At 45.5% G+C, this 24332-nt stretch overlaps 3 protein-coding genes across 3 annotated transcripts in view; 2 read left to right on the plus strand and 1 right to left on the minus strand.

The window, feature by feature from the left end:
• Positions 1-1703, plus strand: part of LOC123047648 (uncharacterized) — a 155925-nt gene extending 154222 nt beyond the window's left edge. Inside the window, exons 4-7 of the mRNA XM_044471228.1 lie at positions 328-426; positions 553-738; positions 876-995; positions 1134-1703. Coding sequence (XP_044327163.1) covers positions 328-426; positions 553-738; positions 876-995; positions 1134-1703 — 975 coding nt within the window. The remainder of the gene's footprint in view (positions 1-327; positions 427-552; positions 739-875; positions 996-1133) is intronic.
• LOC123047649 (uncharacterized) lies at positions 1-8339 on the minus strand. The gene is made up of 9 exons (XM_044471229.1): positions 8329-8339; positions 7714-8269; positions 7421-7619; positions 6953-7124; positions 6602-6728; positions 5820-6513; positions 5515-5601; positions 4140-4919; positions 1-177 (listed from the first exon to the last, which is right to left on the minus strand). The coding sequence occupies exons 1-5, from the start codon at positions 8337-8339 to the stop codon at positions 6722-6724; spliced, it is 945 nt and encodes a 314-aa protein (XP_044327164.1). The 3' UTR covers positions 1-177; positions 4140-4919; positions 5515-5601; positions 5820-6513; positions 6602-6721.
• A 331-nt stretch (positions 8340-8670) lies between these two features.
• Positions 8671-21775, plus strand: LOC123039835 (NEP1-interacting protein-like 2). The gene is made up of 5 exons (XM_044462840.1): positions 8671-9124; positions 13636-13809; positions 17071-17150; positions 17436-17600; positions 21539-21775. Exons 1-5 carry the CDS (start codon positions 9013-9015, stop codon positions 21668-21670), a joined length of 663 nt encoding a protein of 220 aa, XP_044318775.1. The 5' UTR covers positions 8671-9012; the 3' UTR covers positions 21671-21775.
• Positions 21776-24332: the final 2557 nt, after the last annotated feature.

The raw sequence follows: 24332 nt of genomic DNA on the forward strand, positions 1-24332 counted from the left end.
ACAAAGAATGCATTGTACTTTTTGAGCCATTTTGAAACTGCTGCTGTGTTTACAGAACCATGATTCTCGTGGAAGAAAATTAAAAAGAAAATGAACACAGGATGTTGTTCTGGCACTTTCTTTCTTCAGTTTCGACAGCAAAAAAGAATGCACCAGGATCTTGAGGATTCTTTCTATCTGTAGGAAATATATATAATATGTAAGCGGAAAAAATATTAAAAGAAGAAATGAACTGGATATGTGACTTCGAACAATGCACATTTATGATTTTGCAGGAAAAACACAAGTGACTATTCTAATTTGCATTTCTTTTTTCTTCCTTTTCAGATGACCAGTGCTGGTGTGGTCTATCCGCTAGTAAGAGAAATGATGAATGCTGGTTCATCAAGCATGCCAGTGCACGTTTTACTGGAAAGATTTACACAGGTATCACCCCCAACCCCCTCTCTCTTTAATAATTCTTTGTAGCAAAAAGCAAGAGGTTCAATAAGTAGGGAAATGCTAACGCTGCCACTCCCCTCCTCCCCGTTCCCTCTCGCGGAACAAAAAAAGTCATTTGTGCAGAGGCGTCGCGCTAGAGAGGAGCAAGAGAATATTCAAGAGCTTGCGGCAGTTGAGGCTAGCATAAATTCGGCGAGTCATTCAGCTAATATTGCTTTTGGCATGGCGGAGACAGGGGCTTTCGCGGGAACAGATCCTCATGAGCATAAAGAACCTGCACTGTTTGATTTAAACGAGGTACAAAAGAAACATGACTTTGAGTACCTATGGTTTGATGAACAAACACAAGTTGCATGCATGCTGTTTACTATCAAAAAAGAGATAAAAATGAGGAGCTTATAAACACAAAATGCTTTTCTATGTGCCGCCCCCAGGCTATTGATGCAGATGAGGATGGTCCCAATGCAGCAGGCACTTCGGTTGATGATGTTCTCGACATGGATACAACAGAGTCACATGAGCAAAGGCAGCCACCACTCTTCGACTTGAATGAGGTATGAAGAAAAGGAAACTATGACTCTTATGGGATGTTTTGAAAAATGCACAAGTTTGTGAGGTGTACCTATCTAAAAATAACCAAAAAGAGAAAAATACTTATAGAAAAAAGGAATTGCATCTGTATGTTTTTCCAGGTTATGGATATACATGAAGATGAGCTTGCTGAGGGTGGAGACGTTGCTTCCGCAGTCCACCAGTCGCAGCAAGGCCCGAATCCGGTGGATGGAGCAGCTGTAGCCACGGACCAGGGAGATTCGGTGCTGGATGGTGTGGAACAGACTGATGGTGTGGCTGCAGACCCAGAGCTTCAAAGTGCACTTGAACCTGAGCCCCCGACAGCCGAGGAACATGATATGGACCGAATGTTTGGTAATGGTGATTATCCATCTGTTCGGGAAATCATGGAAGCTCCTGCGCCGGAGCCAGGTCTTGAGTTCGATTCAAGGGACCAAGCATTCTTCTTTTTCGCCTCATATGCCCGGCGTATGGGTTTTGCGGTAAAAAGGGACACCACATATGAGTCGAGGGTTTCAAAGCAGATAAACAAGCAGTCATTCAGCTGTAACCGGAGTCGGGCAAATGCGTGCAACGATTCTGCGCTGAGGAAGAGGATGACTTCCAGAATCAACAGGACAATGTGTCCAGTTAAGATAATAGTGAAAGAAGAATCTGGACGATGGGTTATAAAATCCACAAAGCCTTGAGCACAATCATGAGCTGGCTCCCAGTGAGTGGCTGGTTAGGTTTATGAAGTGCCACAAAAGGATGTCTGAATCTGACAAGGCATTGATTGACATTCTTCAAGAAAGCAGAGTGCCCCCCAGGAAAGTGATGACCATATTCAGGAGGATGATGGGGAGCTTCAGAGGAGTACCTTTTGATGCTAAGTATCTGAGCAACCGCAATGCAAAGAAAAGACTTAAACACAAGAACAAAGACATTGAGGAGCTGCTGAAAATTTTCAAGAGCGTTGAGGATAAGATGCCAGGTTTCAGTTACCAGCTCCAGGTCGACGCACACAACACCGTTAGAAGTGTGTTTTGGACAGATCAGATAGGTAGAGCAAACTACAGCCAGTTTGGGCAGTTTGTCTCTTTTGATACCACCTATTCCACAAACCAGTACAATATGCCATTTGCCCCTGTGGTTGGCGTGGACAACTATGGAAAGACTGTCCTGTTTGGTGCGGCATTGTTAAAGGATGAGAAGGAAGACACATTCAGGTGGCTGTTTCGAGCATTTCTGAGGTCGATGGGGGGTCTGCACCCGGAAACCATAATAACAGACCAGGATGTCGCAATGCGGAATGCTATACGTGCTGTCATGTTGCACTCAACCCACCGCTTCTGCAACTGGCACATCCAGAGGAAAATGAAACAGAAACTAGTCCCTTTCTTTGCTGCCCGAGGAACTTTGCATGCAGAGCTCCGGAGCCTAATCAGGAACTCGTTCACGCCTGAAGAGTTTGAGAGCGGATGGCACGCTCTGTTGGAGAAGCATGATGCTCAGGATGAAACCCACCTAAAGCGGTTGTTTGAAATCAGAGATGAGTGGGTCCCTGCATACTACATGGACAAATTTTTCCCATTCACGTCATCAACTGGGAGGAGCGAGAGCACCAACTCTCTGTTCAAAGGCTACGTCCTCCGAAAGGACTCGATTGCGACGTTTTTCAACCAGTACCAGATTGTTCAGGAAAAGAAGCATAGCGACCTTGATCGACTGAGAGAGAAATCAGAACTGAGAGAACAACGTTACTGGAGTTACGACCCTATGGAAAGAGAGGCTGCAAAGATATACACACCACCAATATACGCCAAATTTGTGGAAGAGATGAAAAAAACCACAGCTTACAGAGTTGAGGTCGTTGCTGCTGCTGGTGAAACAAGAACATTTCTGGTGACAAGGCGTGGCGAATACCAGGACGCAGAGTTTTCAAAGAGGATATACACTGTGTCAATATCACCTGATGATGTCTACCGCTGCTCATGTTCCAAGTTCAATCGGGACGGTTTGCATTGCTGCCACGTCCTAGCGGTAGCAAGACACATTGGGTTGAGTAGCCTCCCTGAAAGCTTTATAAATCCTAGGTGGACAGTAGCTGCAGGGCATGTGTTAGCTATGATGACGGATGGAAATGTTGGTCAAAATGGACAGAGAACACACTTGACAGTCAGGCATTCTATAGTCATGAGCCAGGTGTCCGACGCATTGTCAAACGAATGCACGGACGACAGGTCGTACGACCTGTTCGTGGAAGGAATCGGTGAGGCAATAAACAAAGTCAGGTTAGACAAGCGGCTCCGCCAAGAACAACAACTCTCAGGTGGGAAGCGACGGTGTATTGATGATCCTCAGCAACTGAATGTTGATGCCAGGCAGGAGGGGGATGGCGACCTGCATATCCCTACGCAGGTGCATCAAAACATTGTGTCTACCATTGGTGCGTCTAGCATGGGTGGCGTTGAGGTGCATCAAACATTTGGGTTGAGAGACCCCCCGCTGTCACGCACAAAAGGTTTCAACCTTGGTGATAGGCCAAAGTCCATGTATGAAAAGGCTTCTGATAAGCTTAAGAAACAAAAAGCAGTAAGGAAGTGTTCCAAGTGCAGGCTGCCAGGCCATAAAAAGCCACAATGCCCCCAAAATAATCCGGTAATGCTTAAATATTCTGGACTAGCAGTGTTAATCTTATAGGATTTGTTATGGCTATCATATTTTCTTATATATAAAGCAGAAGGGACTAATTCCCTTTATCTGTCCTCCAAAAACAGGTGACATAACGCAACGTCGTGGGCAGAGAGCTACAACGCACATAGGATGCTACGGGAAAGAAATGGAGGCAATTATCTTCTTGGGGCACTTTTTTTTTGCATGGTGGCGCAGAGAAAAACGATGAGCATTTTTACTTGTGTGTATGTTACCGAACCTGATACTAGCAGGAAGAAAAAGTGGACGAAAAAAGGAAGTATCTTGTAAGGCCTGTGTTGTCGTTTTAGTTTGAAAGACTACCTATAAAAAGATATTTATGCTGTAAGTTATTGACATTTACGCTGTAAGTTATTAACCTACGAAAAAATCAGGGAATGAAAAGAAATAGAAGGGATGTTCTTCAAATGATGTTACCATTGCTTAGATACCTTTGATGCAACTGTAATGTCGTTTGACGACTCCATAATCCCGTCCGTTGTGTGATCGCCGCTCTGAGGAACAAGGATTGACGTGACAGAAGATCATGTCGAACCAAGCCTCCTCTTCCATTTCCCTCTCAACTTAGCTCATATGGATGACATAACAGATCCAGATGAAGCTTGCAATAGCAGAGCGGTAATACAAAAATAACTCCTATTGCGCCGCTACATTGAGTAGAACTCAGTAAAAGCAGCTTTCATCCTACGACCCGGCACAGGTTTGGGCAGACCGTCGAGCAACGGACAGGTGAAGGACTCATGGTTGAAGGTCCACTTGGAGCCCGACCACATAAAGATCCCACCGTTCTTTGAGTCTGTGTCCATATTCAAACGCATACTGGAAAAAAGGCCTTGGCAAAAAACTTTTCGTCATCTTAATTGAATCCGGCAGAAAGGGTCATCCTGGGGATCGGCCTCCACTTTCTGCCATGGCGTATGGAACCAATGAACTAATTCTTTGGTCGCCCAGTTGCCTCTTCCAATGCTTTGTGTACTGTCAGGCGGAGAAGAAGAATTTGGGAGTATTTCACTTCCAATACCTTGGGAGCTTCCCTTGCTGTACAAGGACATTAATGTACTTAAATCCATGCCATCTCCTCTTTGAGAACTCAGGCCATAGTAGCTCTGCAAAGCTGCTCATTGCAAACTCGGCCTATTCCCTGTGTAGACTTGTCGCAATCTAGTAAATTCACAATGTCCCTGTTTTGCTGAATGTTCGGAGGCCACGCTCTGAAAAAAAATAGAGAATAGGTTAGAACAGACTATTATATTTACATACCATGTACAGTTGTACACCAACTTAAATAGTCAAAACATGGGTGAAGCGTCGTGATGCAAAAAGCAAGGAAGGAAACACTAGACCCTAAACAGCGACAATATTATGAACTGCTAAAAATGAGTTGTCTTTATCTGACAAATAGTTTGGACTTTGAAAATCAGCGTGAACAAGAAAACAGGTTGCAGTTAAATATGTAACTGACAAAAAATCAACAACAATGAAACTTATGGACTCTGTGCTACAGCATGGAAGAGAAAAAAACCAAAAACACAAGGAACACAGTAACATTAGGAATTCTTCTAGCTTAATGCTCATGTACATACAGATTGTGCTCTATCTCTGTTGTTTTGAATAATGTTCAGAGCTCAGTTTCTTTGCACAGATGTTCAGAATTCATACAATAATTTGCTACAGAAAAACAACACGTTTTTCAGAGAATTAGCTCATTCTCTTAACAATGAAAGCTGCTGATTTCCTTGCAAATGTTCAGTGTTTATAGAAATAACTTGCTACAGGAAAACAAAACAATGTTCAGAGAATTAGTACATTCTTGAAGTAGGAGTAGCGAGAATCTGCTACCCTTGGTGTTCTGTGGTTCTGTGGTTCTTGTGATCTGAGAATGAATTTCTCCTCCTACAGAAAAGCACAAGAAAAAATTAGGAGTAGCGAGAGAAATGAGTTGTTCCTTGCTAGTAAGAGGTGGTACACTGATGTAAAAATAATGACAGCTGCTGATTTCTTTGAACAATGCTAGGAGTACCAGAAAAATAATGGTAGCTGCTAAAAGGGGGTAAATTGATGTAAAATAATGGCAGCTGCTGATTTCTTTGAACAATGCTCGAAAGGAGTACCGAAAAAAATGGCAGCTGCTAAAAGGGGGTAAACTGATGTAAAATAACTCAGCTTCGGAAGGACTAATCCGGAGCTGATTTCTGTCTTGTGGGTCTATTTCAACTACGACCTGCAAAAATGGTCAAAAGGAGTAGCAGGCACCAGATTAGAAACCTAAAAATTTATAACTAAACAAAATCATAATTTATGAGAAAAAAAATTGAAGATGACACCGCAAGTACTAAAAAATGGGACAACACATACAAGCATGCATATTTCATATAAAAAAATAAATTATGGTGGGTAACAGAGATAATTCAGCACACCAATGTCTCATCAAGGATTAGCTAAGAATTCTCCTAGCTTAATGCTCATGTATATACCAATAGACTGTGCTCTATCTCTGTTGTTTGAATAATGTTCAGAGCAACAGTATCTTTGCACAAATGTTTACAATTCATACAATAATTTGCTACAGAAAAACAAAACGATTTTCAGAGAATTAGCTCATTCTCTTAACAATGAAATCTGCTGATTCTCTTAACATGTCTGAACTGACGTCGTTATTTAGAATTCAGCTGGCCACATATTTTTTGCTCTGCATGTCTGAACTGAATAAGTGAAGATGCTACCTGCAGCAGGGAAGGGAGCCATTGACAGTCAGCAGGCAGCAGGGACCTTGTGCAGTGCTCGTCATGCCAGCTGCTGCCGATGCTTGGAAACGAACGAATAAATTGCAAATCTTTGAGGCTAAACAGATGAATGGGGAGCATCGAAAGGGGCGGACCGAACCGAACCAGACCTTGGGAGTCGACGCCGATGGAGAACAGTGTACTGTGTACAACATGATTACACTTTGATGGAAGTCAGGCGAACTTGAGGCCAGCGTACACCGCAGCGTCGCCCAGCTCCTCCTCGATCCTCAGAAGCTGTTCCAATTAGAAAAAGAAAAAACTGTTAGTGTGACTTTTTTTAAACAAACAAAACGCTGCTGAAACAAAGCATGAACAAGATAATGCTTGAATGGACAGATTACACTAAACGGAATAATGAACCATGGGATTAAATACTTTATTAAATCATTTGCAAGAAGGTTTTGGCCAAAAAAGGAGCCGGCATTGCTTCAGCACCACATACAAGAAGAGCTACTTGCCTGGTTGTAGTATTGTACTTGGCAAGACGCTGTGAACGGCAGGGAGCCTCGGTGTTAATCTGAACGTGTTGCGGATGAAGAAACAGCGGTGAGTCAGTCAGTCCCGCCTCCGGCATCGATCCAAAGGAGCAACAGTTTCTTTGCAAATGTTCAGAATTCATACAATAATTTGCTACAGAAAAACAAAACAATGTTCAGAGAATTAGTACATTCTTTAACAATGGCATCTGCTGATTTCCTTGCATAGTGTTCAGTATTTATAGAATAACTTGCTACAGAGAAACAAAACAAGCAAGCTGTGCTGCTCCCTGTCAAATCATCTTCTTCCTCATGCTAAAAACAAAAAAGATTTTCAGAGAATTAGCTCATTCTCTTAACAATGAAAGCTACTGATTTCTTTGCAAATGTTCAGAATTCATAGAAATAATTTGCTACAGAAAAACAAAACAATGTTCAGAGAATTAGTACATTCTTGAACAATGGCAGCTGCTGATTTCCTTGCATAGTGTTCAGTATTTATAGAATAACTTGCTACAGAGAAACAAAACAAGCAAGTTGTGCTGCTCCCTGTCAAATCATCTTCTTCCTCATGCTGAAAACGAGCAAGCTGTGCTCTGACGGCATCATCAGAGCAGAGCTGCCAAAATCGCCATCCCTGTGCTGCTCCCTGTCAAATCTGGGTGTTCGTGAGCTCGGAGACGGTGGCCGCTGTCAGCCATGGACTCATCAGAAGGAAGAGGGGAGGGGGATGTGGGTAGTACCTGGAAATCCTCGGAGGCGACGCCGAGTCGCGGACGCCGTTGGGGAGCTTGGTGATGCGGGTGGGGACGACGCCCGGGGGGAGGTCCAGCCCGGGTAGGAGGCGTAGGAGCAAGGTCGAGCACGCCGCGGAGGCCGTATGGTCGCCGGACAGGCACCGCTCGCCGTATTGGCTGCTTCCGCCCCTGGACCTCGCGGAGCCCGTGCAGTCGCTGCGCCTCGCCGTATTGGCTGCTGCTGCACTTTGATCTCACGGCGCTCGTGCGGGCGCGGCGCCTCGCCGTATTGGCCACCTCCCTCGCGGCGCTCGTGCGGGCGCGGCTCCCGCGCTGACCTCGCGGCGCTCGTGAGGCGCCTCGCCGAGGAGGGGGCAGCAGGGCAGCTGCAGTGGAGGAGGGGATGGAAAGGGGAAAGGGAATAGGCGGACGACTGGGCTTTCCAGAAAAGGAAAAAAAAACTAGAAACGGAAAGGGAATAGGTGGAACGACGAGCGCGGTCGGAATCGATCGCTCCCGCGATCGATCGCCAAGGAGTCGTTTCGGAGGAGGACTTTGAAGCCTCCGCTTGGATTGTTACTGGCTAGCTGCTCTCTGCTGCCGGCGGGAGTCGAAACCGACTGGATCGACATCGCTTGACAGGACTGAGCAGGATATGTAGGTTGGCATCCGTAGCAAGCTAGGAGGAGGACTTTGAAGCCTCCGCTTGGATTGTTACTGGCTAGCTGCTCTCTGCTGCCGGCGGGAGTCGAAACCGACTGGATTCACAATCTAGTCCTGTTCTGAGCCACTGAACTGAAGCAAAGCGAGCGTGACATGATGTCGACAGGGCGGGCTCTCTCCCTCCCGCGCTCGCAAGCTGAGTGGTTGGCTGGTCACTGTCTATAGTACCCAGCCCTCAACTGACCATACTGAAGAAAGAGAAGAGACACCGATCGAAGAAGAAAAGAGGATCGGTTCAGATCTTGGATCGCGACTTAAGTGAAGATGGACGGCTCCGATCACCTCGCCGTTACATTACCGCGCGCCAATTCACCCCTGATCACTGATCCTTTAAACACACAAGAACCGACACGTAACCCACTGTCGATTCGATCGGGAGAGTTGCAGCCTTGCAAGTGACTGTTTGCTATCGTATCCACTCCTTTAATTTGTTTTCTTTCAACATCGATCTGCTTTACTTTGTCTACTTTCCACATCTTTGTGCGCAAGGTGAGCCACGCTTCTCCGACGAGGCCGAGGCGCGTGCGCCAAAGATAAACCCGTGCATCTCCTCCGATCCTCGTGGAGACCTGCAGGCGATCGATGGAGGGTGCCGCAGCCGGAGAGCCGGCACCGGCGGGCGTGCATGCCGTGCCCTCCCGCAGGCTGATCGCCGGCTTCATCTCGGGCACGCTCAATGGCCTCTTCGCTCTCGGTAATTAATAATTAATCTATCGTCGGTCCTTCTTGCCGGGCACACTTGGTCATGCATCATAAATATGTTTTGAATCGGTGCTTTCAAGCTGGCACTGGTGGAGAAAAGGCCTTTGGTCGCGGTTCGCAACTGCCATTAGTCGCGGTTGCGCAACCGCGACCAAATAAGCGCGACTAAATCCCCCCACCTTTAGTCGCGGCTGCTTAAGAACCGCGACTAACGGCCCGTCCACGTGGGCGCCAGGCGGCCGTTAGGGCGGAGGACCTTTAGTCGCGGTTCTTCTGGCCAACCGCGACTAAAGGCCGCCACAGGTTTAGGGTTTTAGCCCCCCCCCCTAAACCTGTTTTCTGTTTAATTTGTATTGTTTTATTTTTTTTGTGCTTTATTTTAATTTTGAAGGAGTTTCATATATTCTACGGTACTACATACATGCATATGAATGTACAATTTCAAATAAATTTGAAATTAGAACCAAAAAGAATTCAAGAGGAATATACAATATACATTCAATATCATCGGATGACCATATACAATTTTGAACAAGTTTCCATACATGATTTAATGCATATAAAGTTCTACGTCCTCGTAATAGTGTTCTCCTTTAGGATGGAGGACTTCCCTGCTGAACCATCCAGCTAGTTCCTCTTGAAGTGGTCGGAAGCGAGCTTCTGGACTAAGCATCCACCGGAGGTTATTCCTCTGAGCATTGGTATCACTCGGAACCCGCTCAGAGGTGTATCTCCGGATCATCTCACAGACATAGTATCCACATAGATTGGTCTCCGGTGGCTGAATATCCCCAGCATTCTTAGCCTTTAACATTTTGAATTCTAGCTCTTTTTTGAATTCACCGACCTTTGTATCTACGAACCGTCTCCAAACCCTACGAGGCAAAGAAAATTAAATGAACAAGAGAGTTATTAATTAGTTACTTGATATTAGGAAATGAACGAAATAGGCCGATCGATATAGAGCGCAAATGAATGAAAATAATTACTTCTGCAGCATTCTTCTCATGCCGCCCCAAAGCTTTGGATCCATATTCACAGAGTCGTGGACGAGACATTCTGAGGTGTTAACTTTAATTACTAGCAGAATCCAGTGGAACCTGCGGACACGATACATGCACAGTACGTCATGCATAACTCATCGATTAGCCGGCCACATACCATGCATGGAGTAAACAAAAGAGAATGTGCTCAAGACAGAAACACTCACTCAAAATGGTAAGGAAATAGAATATCACTTTTGAGTTCCTGCTTTGTAAGAAAGTGCCACAGGTCTGCCTCCACGTCGGCGGGGTGACGCTCCAACACATGTCCATTAACGATGTGTGGGTCAATGAACCCAACATCATGGATGTTCCTTACTCTGCATTCCTTAATCTTCATTCTGCATGTATAATAGCGGACACAACAATATAGTTAGGACATATATATAGTGCAGGCAATATGAACGAGATGGGGTAGAAATTAATAAATCACTTACAGAACGTAGCAACTGATGATAGATTTATCGAGCTCGCGCAGATTGAAAAGCTGGAACAATTCACTCAGTTCAATTTGTACATAGTAATGTTTGAAGTGATGCTCATGTCTAACTTCCGCATAAATATATTCTTTGGCGTTTTTATTTTTTATGTAACCCTTGTACCATTTCAGCAGACCTTTCATTTGTGGAGGTAGATCCTTTTCCTGCGCAGGCTCGACGAGAGGCCCATTCTTGACATATGTAATTACTACCTCCTTCACTGGCGCCTCATCAAGGCCTAACAGTTCACGAAGAGTAATACCTAAGTTGGCCGCTTGTTCTCTGGCACTCGTTACAGTCAATCCCTGTGCTGCCGCAGCTTGTATGATCTCGGGGGCATCCGGACAGAAGGCTTCCACTATAAGGGGGGCAATCGATTGTTTACTTTGTTCCCCGAGCTGGGCAACTTGTTTCCCGCTTTTTTTACTTTCGGCCTTCTCCCGCTCTTTGTTCTCCTTGAACATGAGTGCCTACCTGCGAAGTTCACGTGCATAGTCGTTAGGCAGATTCTTCGCGGCTTGGGACGGTGTGCTCAAAAATGACTTAGCCCACTTCTTTTGCTCATCAGAAAATACTGGCTTGGGCTCGGGCTCTCTTTTCTTCTTGCAGTCCGCCTTCCATTTCTCCAAATCAGCAGCCGCGGCCGCGTCGACTTCCTCGGCACTACGTTCCCAAGGCCTTGTGGGGAGAGGCTTCAGTGATGGCTCCGGTACCTTTGTGGTCTTAGGTACATAAGGGTCCGGGTTAATAATCCAGGACTGCTTCTGCTTCTTTGCCGGAGGTGGATTGGGGGGCGGCGTCTGATCCAGGACTGCCACGCTGCTTCTCCGCTGCTGGCTTCCGAGATCCGCTGGATGATCTTCATGCTGCACCCGATCTGCATCTCTTTCGGCTACTAGTACACTCATGGTTTTCTTCATCACATCCATTTCCGATGCCAACCGCGCCACAACATCTGCTTCCCGATCCATCTTTCTCTTACGGCTTCTGTAACCGTATGGGTCATCGTTCTGGGGGAACCCTATTTTCCACGGAATGTGCCCCATGCCTCGTACACGTCCTCCGTGTTCAGGATTCCCGAGGGCAACACATTTATAACCCTCGCCGTCCCCTCTCGATCCCTAAAAAAACACCGCGCGCATCGCCGCCCCTCTCCGTATATACGTTTTTTTTGTTAATTATCAAATTTTACGGGTTTTTTTGTTAATTATCAAGTTTTAAGTTATTTACCGTTTTTGTTAAACTAAGTTATTTACCGTTTTTGTTAATTATCAATTTTTACCGTTTTTTTGTTAATTAACTAGTTAAAAAATTCTCTCTCTCTCTCTCTGCTCTCTCTCTCTCTCTCTCTGCTCTCTGCTCTCTCTCTCTGCTCTCTCTCTCTCTCTCTCGATCATCGCTCTTTCTCTCTGCTCTCTGCTCTCTCTCTCTCTGCTCTCTCTCTGCTCTCTCTCTCTCTCTCTCGATCAACGCCGGCGTTGAGGGCGGCGAGGCCGGCCGCCGGCGTTGAGGGCGCAGCGAGGCGGCGCGGTGGGCGAGGGAGGCCGGCGGGCGGCGTACTAGGGCGAAAGGGGGCGGCGGGCACCGTACGTGGGCGAGAGGGGGCGGCGGGCGACGGCGGGCGGCGTCGAGGGCGCGGGCGACGGCGGGCGGCGTCGAGGGCGAGGTCGACGGCGGGCGGCGTCGAGGGCGAGGGCGGCAGAGAACGAGCGGAGAAATGGAGGCGACGGGTCGGGCGGTTGTATTTATAGCCCCCCCCCCTTTAGTCGCGGTTGGGGAGGCGACCCGCGACTAAAGGGCCTTTAGTCGCGGTTGGGGAGGCGACCCGCGACTAAAGGGTAACCTTTAGTCGCGGTTGGGGAGGCGACCCGCGACTAAAGGACTTTTTTGGCGGGTTTTTCGTTCCCGCGCGCAACCACCTTTAGTCGCGGTTGGGCAGGCCAACCGCGACTAAAGGTATTTTCCAAATACTTTTTCTTTTTCAAAATCTTAAAAATACAAATAATATATCAAAAAATTCAGAAAAATAAAACTAATTCAATTCAAAATTCTAAAAATACAAATAATATATCAAAAAATTAAGAAAATAAAACTAATTCAATTCAATATGTTAAAAATACAAATAATATATCAAAAAATTAAGAAAAATAGAACTAATTCAATTCAATATGTTAAAAATACAAATAATATATCAAAAAATTCAGAAAAAAAACTAATTCAATTCAAAATGTTAAAAATACAAATAATATATCAAAAAATTCAGAAAAATAAAACTAATTCAATTCAAAATAATATACCAGAGGCCGGTCGTCGGCTATGGTGGTACGGCCGGACTCTGCAGAGCGTCATGTACTACATCACGGGTAATATAATTCACATGATCCATTCAACAAAGTTTGGTACAATAAATTATTACACATCATTTCTTCCCTTGTGTCCCTGCTTGCTTACGATTGTGCCGTATCCATGGAGCATCCTCATCATTTAACTTAATGCTTGGGTCGGTGTTCACTTTGAAGAGCGGAATTTCAGCAAACATATTATAATCTTCTGACATGTGCATAAGAGGAGTGTGGCTCCAACACTTCATGTCATGTTTGTTTCATGCTTTTGGGGCATTTCATCAAACACCTTATGTGCATAAGAGGAACCAAAAGCAAACCTACACCCACTTGTGAAGAGAATGGCTCCAAATGGCTAAGTGTTGGCTGCTGGATGGGTATATATAGGGGAGGGGCTTTAGTTGCGGTTGGCCTGGCAAACCGTGACTAAAGGTGCCCGAAGGCCTTTAGTCGCGGTTGTCCTGGCCAACCGCGACTAAAGACCCTCACGTGCGCCAGCTGGCCACCGAGCGCCCTGGGCCCAGGCCTTTGGTCACGGTTCACCTCCAGAACCGCGACTAAAGGTCCCATTAGTCGCGGTTCCTACAGCTTCGCGACTTATGGGGCTGGACGGAAGCCTGTTTTTCCACCAGTGTGGAGCACTAACCGGAGCAGTCACCGGCGCGCTGGCGGGCAGAGCCTCCGATAGCGGCGTTCTCCGGGGAGCTAGATCTGGAGCTATCACCGGGGCTGTCCTCTCCATCGTGGTTCTCCAGGCATCTCGCGCCTACTGGTGCTCGGACCGGCTCGGCGCGTCATCCATGTCCATGGTTAGTAACAGCTTCTTCTGTGCCCTTGTTGCTCTCAAAGTTCAGACTTCAGAGTATGTGTACTGTGTTTGGACGTGTGCCAAGAGGCTTTTTCCTTATGTGACAAAAAATATGTATTCGGGCCTAAGATTGTGTACTGTGGGCCCCAAGCCGATAGAGGCTTTCTCAATCGTCCTTGACTTAGATCATGTAGAACCCCGTTGCTCAATTTGGGGGCCTATATGCCGGCGGACGCGTCCGTGATCAATGATCGGGCACACTTTTTTTGTCCCTGTCCACAATCACAACCTCCATATGTCTGAACACAAATCCATACAAAAACATGCATGCCACATAGATCATATGTACAACATATGGACACAATAATAGGCCATAGATGGGGCAATCCGACATAGATAAGTTTATACTACTCGATCCAAAAGAGCCACTGTAGTTCATAACTTAACTAAAATTCAGATTAAAGGTGATTAAACATAGCACCACTTCCTCGCACGGCGGGTTCCCCATGGGGTCTCGGGAGCGGGGTTGCCCTCGGCGTAGGCGTTGGCGTTGGGCGGGGTGTCGTCGTCCATCATGCCGCTATTCGAGGAGGTGGAGGGAGTGACGATCCGCACCGGGCAGCGAGGGCATGCTCACTCGCAGGCCGTGTGCCTCTCTCCCTTTTGAATATGTTTTGAAAATTGCAAATTAAGTTCGGTTTTTATATTCATGTTTCTCGTGACGAGGACTTTTAAATAAGATCTATTTTAAATATGTTTTGATGAGTTTTTTTTAAAGAAATTGTTAAGTTTCAACTTTTGAAACTTAGTATGAGCAACCGACAATATCAGAACTTTAGTATCTGCAACTAACAAAAACATAAGCTGAAAGTTTCTACTCTGTTACTTGTTACGAGCGACCGAGAAAATCGTAAGTTTCTAATGCAAAATCAAAGTTTTAAAGATTAAAACTGAAAACATTTTATGACCTCATGTGGATCCAACTACTTTGTGGATCACGAGGCAATCGGATGGCCAGACAGGGCTGGGCAGGTGCATGCTTCCGCATCTGCACGCCTCTATGAATTTCCAATCTATTATATAGGACTTTACGACCGACTTACTAAACCGACCTAATGAAAAAACAACTACCTAGCTCCCTCAAAGCACTATCACCTTTGCAACGCATCTCTTACTTTTGCAGCTCATGCGATCTTCACACGTCTACTTACCTAGTAAGGCACGGAGGCATGCCCTGATCTTGTACTACCTTGCCGACATGCTGATCTGGATGCCTGGCTAGATTATTACTAACAATGTCTGCATGAGAAAAAATAGACACCATTAATAAAATAATTGGATAATTTGTCTTTACAAAGCGATTTAGAAAGATAAATCGAACAAGCAACAAATGCATTCAACATTTATACCCAAAAAGTCACCCAAATATTCACCATCCAGTCAATCAACTAACACGCTTGCATGTTTTTGGATCCAAAAATACTTTTATCTTTTTTTTGCCGACCCCAAAATATCTCGATTCACTAAGAAAGAAGAATAGAGTTGTCTGGTTAATATGCGAAAAATGGGTGTAAACCGTCACAACATGCTCGGAACGATATGGCACACCGACGGACCCGGCTATCCACACAAATATACACACGCCGTCAAGGAGAAAAACCCACCCAGGTTGGCATCTGGTGCCATCGTCATCACTCATCCACGAGCCAGCGACTCCAACTCCAACATTAATGACCACCAGCATAGCCTTGCCACAAACAGGCACCAAAAACATGCCATCCTATGCCAAACAATCAAACCACCTGCGTCAGCAACCAGTGAGCTCCCACTCTATCAAAAAGCATTGCAGGACAAAAGCACCGAGCCTACGCCGAGCAAGCATTAGAAGCGACCGCCCATCTTGTGTCATCGTCACCGTGAAGGCCCCTCCTCAGCAGATCCGGCTTCAGAAAGACAACATGAGGCACGGTGGCACCTCGAACATGCTGGACGAACCGACTACCAAAACCCAGCCGCAACCCAACTCCGCTCGAAGCAACCACCGTCGCCAAGCAAGACAGCATGGCACACTAACGACTAATCTAGGGCCGCCGCCCTAGCGTCCTCACAACAAGCTTCGACAGGTCTGGCAAACCAAAAGCACTCCAAGACAACGCCAAGCACCACCTTATTCCAAGAAGGTGTGCGGTGCCCACATGCTTTGCCGTCGTCGGTTCTGAGTAAGGCTTTCACCCCCTCCCCCTTCCGAGTAGCCACAGGAGATCCTCCCGTCGAACCGGCTCACAAGGACCACCGTCCGCGGCTCCACCAAAGACAGGAGCTACCGGCCAGAACAATCACACCGGCGCCACCCGCACCACTGCATCATTGTCGGCGAAGCCATTGCATCACCGCCATGGGAGCCAGAACCGGCACCCCGCGCAAAACAGCAGCAACATCCAAGCCGCCAAGCCAGCACCAGGCATCCCTGATGCTGCCGAAGACCAGCCGGCTGCCAGCCGCCGTCACCCCTGGCTATGGCGCTGCCCAAGCAGCCATCACGACCGCGACCTGTGATTTTCTATGAACAGTATTCGGAGCTGCACGTACATCGATCTCAGTCTTGGATTCTTGATCCTGTGGCAAGTCAGGGGGCTTTCCCTATCACACCAGCCACAATGGAGACGCCAGGACGTGTCATCAGCGGGACGACATGACCTGATTGGCAATTGGTGTTGTTTAGCTATCTCATACCTTGAAATTGATATATGCAATCATAATTCAATCCAGATCGTGTAGCTCACAACCGCATTGCGCCCGGAAAAAAAAAAAGCTCACAACCGCATTAATTCCATGTGTGCAGAAGTGGGCCATGCAGCCTCTGCAAAAAGCCAGGAATAATGCTACTCTCTCCGTATTAAAATATAAGACATTTTTCGACACTTCAAAAAATGCCTTATGTTTTATAGTTTTAATACGGAGGGAGTATACCGAAAGAAATACAAATGATGTCCCGAATCTCAACCGACATGACCGGCATCACATGAGCCCAGGAGCCAAAATGAACTTCCTCTCCCAAGAGGATATAGAGTACTACACTACTACAGTATATATGACCCTGTATATGTTCATCAACTTGTCAGCCTGAATGCCCGATGTCACTATCACCATTGCCTATTGCTACGTCCTTTTACCTTTTTTCCGTGGGGAAGCTGTAGTTTCTATTAGTTGTTACAGTATGTTCTATATACACCTCTAAGAAAATTCTTGGTATGTTGTTCAGACAGATTTCATAGAGCAGCTCCTTCATGCCCGGTTTGAGCAACAGCGGCTTGGATTTTCAGCACATACATCACACCAGTCGCAGGTCAGTTAACTATTATCCACCGTCCATCTAAAAAAAAAACTATTATCCACCGTTCATGACAATGTTTGGTACCATAGTAATGGTGATGTATATGAATGTCGCATGTCAAGTGTATTCATTTGGTGCAACCTTTAAAAAAATTCATTTGGTGCAAGAATCAAATTAGACTGAATGGCCCATACTGCATAGAGGAAGATGTTGGATTCACAAGTATTAATAGAGGTCCCGTCATGTGTCGTGGATGCATCTATACTGAATTTTAGACTACTATTTTCATCAACACAGGCCAGCATATCCGACTTTGGTCACGATGATGCGTATGAAATCTTCGGAGACATTTCATTGAGAGGGCTTTCGCACGAGTCCCTGAAGAAATTGCCACACTATGTGGTAACTGATCAGGTCCATAGCACATTTCATGAAAACCGGCCTTGCATTATTTGTCTACAGGTACAATTATCACTATCAGAATAGACTTCATTTTTGTCAGAAAACGTCTCTGTTGCATAATTTGCGCTTGCACCGCTACAGAACACATGCTATCATGGACGGGCCAAAAGCCATTTCAGTGGCCACCGGCATGTCCATATGGCTCAGTGATGTCTCACCCATCTCAAACGGGTGGAAAGGCCCACCAATGATAGCTATCATCACATGTGGGTTCACAAATATCACCCGCCAGTGATCACTACCATCAATGGTAATTACACACCCGCCTGGTGTGCTTCATGAGGCATAGAAAGCTGAAGGATGAATAGCACTAACACACATGATGTATTCCCTCATAGGCTGTTTACATATACAGGGAACAAAGAGAGAGGGAGAGAGGGGTCGTGCAGGTGCATGCACGCCCATATCTTGTGCTATCCCTAGAGAATAGGATCGGCTGTCATAACACACGTACATACATAGGAGATAACACGTGCAACACATAATGTTCAACGCCCCCGTTGTGGCAACATCGCTGGACATGATGTTGAGATTGTTGTGAAACTCGGTGAAGACAGTAGTCGGGAGCCCTTTTGTGAATATGTCGGCAAACTGCGAGTTTGTGACATTGTGGATATATGTAGAACATGATCCTCACCCAACTTGACGCGATCCCGAACAAAAATGAAGATTAATCTCCACATGCTTCGCCCACTGATGTTCTACCGGGTTCGAAGACAAATACATCGCGTTCACGTTGTCACAATTGAGGACAGTTGCATGATCCGGTGGATGATGGAGCTCGGTCAGAAGTTGGTGAAGCCAACATGACTCAGCAACACAATTGGTAACCGCATGATACTCCGCCTCAGCACTAGAGCGAGGAACAGTATGTTGCCGTTTCGAAGACCAAGACACGACATTGCTGCCCAAGAATACACAAAATCCAGAGGTGGGTTTGCGAGTATCTGGACAACCTGCCCATTCGGCATCAGAGTATGCAACCAAATCGTGAGTGGAGGATTGATATAGTTGCAAACCAAGGTGTGTGGTGCCCCGGATATAACGCAAAATGCGTTCTATGAGCTGAAAATGTGAGTCACAGGGATCATGCATGAAGAGGCAAACTTGTTGTACCGCATAAGATAAATCTAGGCGTGCCAAGGTGAGATATTGCAACGCATATGAGGGATGGCATATGTATTTGGGGAGCATAAGCAGCCAAAGACGCGGAGATGGTTGTATGTCTGATGGACACCAAAGAGAAGATAGTTTTTTTTAGAAAAGGAGGATGACACCCGGCCTCTGCATCTGGGCGATGCATACGGCCACTTTATTAATTATTCTCACAAGACCTTACAAAGTCATACAACGGTAAGAAAATTAATGGGACTGGATGGGTGGCGATTGAGGAGATAGGTGGCGGTATGGAGGGCTTCAACCCAAAATGGTGGTGGAAAGTTTGCTTGAATGAGGAGCGTACGAACAATGTCTTTGGTTGAGCGAATGAGTCATTTGTCTTTGCCGTTTTAAGGGGAACTGTAGGGGCAGGAGAGCCGAAAACTAATGCCATCTTTAGAGAAGAATGTGCGAAGAGAGTTGATGAAATCACCGCTCTCCCAAACTGACAAGTAGAGCATATACAGGGGGCAACATTATTATCCATGGATACACAATTCCTTTATCAAGTGGAACTTAATTCTAATAACATAAATTAGAAGCTAGCTACGAGACACAAAGTCACTTAGGATGAACGGAATTTGACCAAGAGGCAAAATACAATAATTTTGAGTTGGTTAGCAAACAACGTTTAAATCCTCAAAAATCATAAAGGGTTGAAGGAACTATTCTAAAGAAATAATAATAAGTAACCTGATGCCAAAGAAGAGGTAGATATTAAATAGCATCACAAAATAGAGGTGACAAAACTGTGTATGTATTAAATAAAGGTGTATTTCTTGAGGTGAATAAAAAATGATGGGAAAATACCAGGTTAAAGCATGGATATTGTTAAGGTGTGTATAATCAAAACGATTAAAGCATGCATCATTTAGAAGATCTTTTGCCAGTGCTTCAGAACAAATGTTTTTTTTTGCGGAAAGCTTCACAACAAATGTTAAATCACTTTCAAGCAAGAAACCAAAAGAGAACATAGGAAACTACCAATTACAAGAAAACACATTATGCAAATAGACTTAGCTGTGGATTTAACAGTCTGCCTATGCACCACGGGAGCAGATGTAAATATCCTGGAATTCTTAAGGGAACAGTCCTGATTCTGATTGAAAACATGCACAAAGTTGACATCCTAAATACACCATGATTACACTAAATTTAAATGTTTATATAGACACCAAAAAGACATTATCACATATTATAGAAGAACCAACTGTAGTCAACTTAGATAAGTAATTATTGTAGAGCATTAAGGTAGCAATCAATTAGCTTGGAGGAGTGTTTGTTTTGGTTCAACAAAAATGTAGTCCCTCCATCCAATATTAGTTGTCGCTGAAATGGATGTATCTAGACGTATTTCAGTGCTAGATACATATGTTTGAGTGACAACTAATTTGGAACAAATGTAGTATTATTTACGAGAAAAGCATGTCCTCGGGCTATTTCATTAAGAAGTGAAAACCGACAAACCTGCACAGAATATTTACAAAAAGAACCAAAATAACAGAGCCAAAAAACTACATTATGTTGAAGTTCTGTCGCTACCATAATTGCATACAAGGAGTCAAGATTAGCTAACATGTTATACACTACCTGGGTCATAAATGTGTGTTAAGTTGATTCGTGTCCTAAAGATCCATAGCTGACTAGTTTCACCAGGTGGTTGCATGTCGATCAATGCCCCGAAGATCCATAGCAGAGTTAGGAGCGGGCCCACATAATTTATGGGTATTCTGCTGAATACACGTTAATTTTGGCAAAATAATAATATGTATTGTTCTGTCTAACATACAATAGTATAATTTCGCCATGGTATATTAAAAGGGATGAAGTTGTAGAGTAGTTGGTTGAGACATTATTACCTGGGTTCCTCGTTTCCTTTTTTCACTTGGATTATATTTCGATCATTATTACATGTCTAGATAAAAAAATCATGTGTTTCAATGAGCATGAGATATTTTGACATTATAAATGGCAAAGATATGCTAAAATTGTGTCTTTGTGACAAAAATTCAGTTCAATAAGGCCGACGTTTGCAAATTTTCATTGTGGTACAACAATTATCTGTATGGTTTATTTATTGAATTTAAACACGCATTTGTTCATTTGTTTTGGACAAGGCTCACATGTCATGGTGTCAAAACCCGTTCTTTGTTGATTTTGCCACTTTAAACATTATATTTTGTTCATGGTATTTTTTAATACCCATTTCTAAAACTTGAGCCCGTCACTGAGAAGAGTACTTACCACTAGGTGATTGCTGCTATTTTCCAGCTGATTGTGAGTGATGATTGATCTGGTACTGAATCTCGGGCGAAACATTGTGCTAACGACTAAGGTCCATGGAGCCTTATGTACTAAAACTCAGCTAAGACCAAACTTTTTCTTCACAGAATATTGTGAAGCAGCTAACCTCCAGATTTGCTTTCGCATTTTGTTGAAAAAATATTGTGAAATTGATGTTTTCTCATGCATAAGCAACGGTGTACTTCTACATTTTCATTACAAGTGATAGCTAGCCAGCGTACACCTGAACACTAAACCGCAACACCATGGTTGAATAATGAATGCAGAGATGTGCAACAACAGCCACATTCGTGTCTTCTTTAGAAGCAATTGCAGTTAGCAAGTTCCATACCAAATTTTGCCTACTACTGAATGCAATGTGGTTGGTGTTTACTTTGTGAGTTTTTCATGTTTTACTTTTCAAGAAAAAACAAGAAAACTATTTTTTGTTTATCTCAACCTCGGAAATCCTAATAGTATGCTTCTTGATCTTGTAGGATATGGTAGCTGGCGAGACAGCAAGGAGGTTGCCGAATTGCTCCCATACTTTTCACCAGCCCTGCGTGGACAAATGGCTCTTTACCCACGGTTCTTGCCCTGTGTGTCGGCAACATGTGCAGCGTATATAGGAATACATGCATTTTTTACAATCGAGTTCTCTGTCCTAGAAGGAATTAATTATGTAAAATATCTGCTCTCATACAATGTAGAAAGGGAGAGGAGAGAGAGTATACACACACCGCGTACTCCAAGCAAGTGGATCTTTACATCTGACATTTTATCTTACATTCCGCGGAAAATGTTGTGTGGAAACGTCTGCCATAGAATGTATACAGGACATTGAATTTTACAATGTGCTTCTGTGATGAGGCAGAAACAGTGCATCATTTGTCTATTTCTTGCCCATTTGCTACTCGTATGCTTCATATGACATTCAATTTGCATCCACCCACCAGTATAACCAATATGTTTGACAACTGGTTGAGGGGGGACTGAAGCAAAAACTAAAGCAGCGTAACCGCGTGGATGTTTGTGCTTTGCTTTGGGCTATTTGGAACTGTTGTAACAATTGTATTTTAACAGAGTGAAAGTTCATATTTTTTTGCAGATTATCTTCCATGCTACAGGATAGATCCATATGTGGTCATTGTAGCCATCCGCAACGGGGGCCAGCGCCTTGCCCACCACCCATTGCGCCGCGCTGAGGGTGGCATACATCGTCTGATGGGCCTCCGTGGCTGCACCTGCATCGATCGGGGATTGATTATCCGTCGGCAGTCATATGTGATTAATCCTGGGTGCCGGTATAGCTGCAAACTGGAGCAGAGGAGTAGGTAATGCGTACCTTGATGCGTGCGAATGAGGTTCAGGCCTAGCTTGTTAGCTGCAAACGGGCTATCTGGGTTGAATCATTGCAGGAGGACTGGAACAGGTTGCATATCCAGGAAGGAACCAATCAAATGCGATTGTACATAAATCTTGGTTGCTGGCAGCCACAAATTAAAAGTCCCAGCTAGCTGCAAAATGAATGAGTCGCTGCAGGAACACGAATCAAGAGTAAATACTACGTAAATCCTTGAGGATAGAGTGATTGTTTTTTTTTTGAAGGTCACCGGGGGAGGTCAAAGCCCTCCACCTGATTTTTTTTCTTTTTCTATTGATTCACACCCCCGGGGGGGAGACAGGGAGTTTTACATGAGAGGGGGGGGGGTGGGAGGGGAGAGGATTACACAATCCACAGGAAACATAGCACGGGCTACCTCCCAAGATACGAAAACACCTGCAGCCATCTGTCGACGCATGACCGTTCAGCTACTTTCAGGCGTCCTCTCCACAGGGTCGAGTCTTCCCTACAGCATGCGAGAAGACGGGCGAGGGAGGGCACCGCCCCATGGAAGACCACGGCATTCCTGTGCTTCCGTAGTTGCCAGCAGCACAAAAGAGCGAAGGTAGTGCATGCAGTATCTCCGACCACACTCCGGACGTCCAAATCCTAGAGTGCGCCCACCTGGTAGCCTTTGTCAACCACGTCGACCCCCACAGCTCGCCAGAATGATCGGGCGAAAGGACACTCAAACACCATGTGATCCGCCATCTCCAGCTCGCACGAGCAGACGGGACAAGCAGCTCCCTCCGTTGTGACGATGGTTTTCCACTCGGGGTGGAGCCGCGAAGATCCCCACCGCCACCTTCATCAGAGTCGCGCGGGCGCGCCGAAGGGCTCCTCCGGCGGCGGCGGAGGGGTGGGGAAGGGAGGGGAGGGGCTAAACTGCGGCAGCTAGGGTTGGCTCCCGAATCGACTCCGAGGATGCGACGCGGGGGGGGGGGGGGAGGGGCAACCACTTTTGCGTGTTCGACTCCGCAGCATAATGTTTTCGTTTTCATCCTTACCATATACTACTCCTGGCATGGTAGTAATTTATATTGCATTTGTGTCGGTCGATTTTGTGTGAAGCCATGAGGCCAAGACAGAGTGTCGCGATGAGTGACAACGAGGCGGGGGGCGGATGGCGAGGTCGAACCAGGCACGGCATGGAGCCAGGGACGACGCGGCAACGGTGTCGCCCGATGGAGGTCAGTTGGAGATTGACAGGTTGAGGACGGAGGAGCGATGCGGGGAGATTGTACCGATGGATATGAAGATGGTTGGGAGCAGCGGCAGCACCGAGTAAGTGACTAGGCTTGCAGTAGCAGGCAGTTCGAGCGGTGTCGGCCAAGGCGGTTCAAGGAGGAAGAAGAAAATGAAGGAGGAGAAAGATGAAGCCTTAGTGGTTGAATTGACGAAATAACTGAAATATTCGGGCGGCATCATGCAAGGCGGTTCAAGGAGGAAGAAAAAAATGAAGGAGGAGAAAGATGAAGCCTTAGTGGTTGAATTGACGAAATAACTGAAATATTCGGGAGGTGTCGGGCAAGGCGGTTCAAGGAGGAAGAAGAAAATCAAGGAGGAGAAAGATGAAGCCTTAGTGGTTGAAATGATGAAATAACTGAAATATTCGGGCGATGTCGAGCAAGGCGGTTCAAGGAGGAAGAAGAAAATGAAGAAGGAGAAAGATGAAGCCTTAGTGCTTGAATTGATGAAATATTTAAATAGAAAAAAACATGAAGCCTTAGTGGTTAAGTTGACTAAATAACTAAAATAGAAAAAACATGAAGCCTTAGTGCCTGTTCGGCAGCCCTCAGCGGAGCGGAGCGCGCGGACCGGCCTTTTATCAGCTCCGCAAATTAAAACTAGATTGCCACTCCGCTCCGGCGTGGAGCGGAGGGAATCCGAACGCGCCCTTATTGGTT

The sequence above is a fragment of the Triticum aestivum genome, chromosome 2B (assembly GCF_018294505.1).
Source record: "Triticum aestivum cultivar Chinese Spring chromosome 2B, IWGSC CS RefSeq v2.1, whole genome shotgun sequence".
NCBI classification, from domain to species: Eukaryota; Viridiplantae; Streptophyta; class Magnoliopsida; order Poales; family Poaceae; genus Triticum; species Triticum aestivum.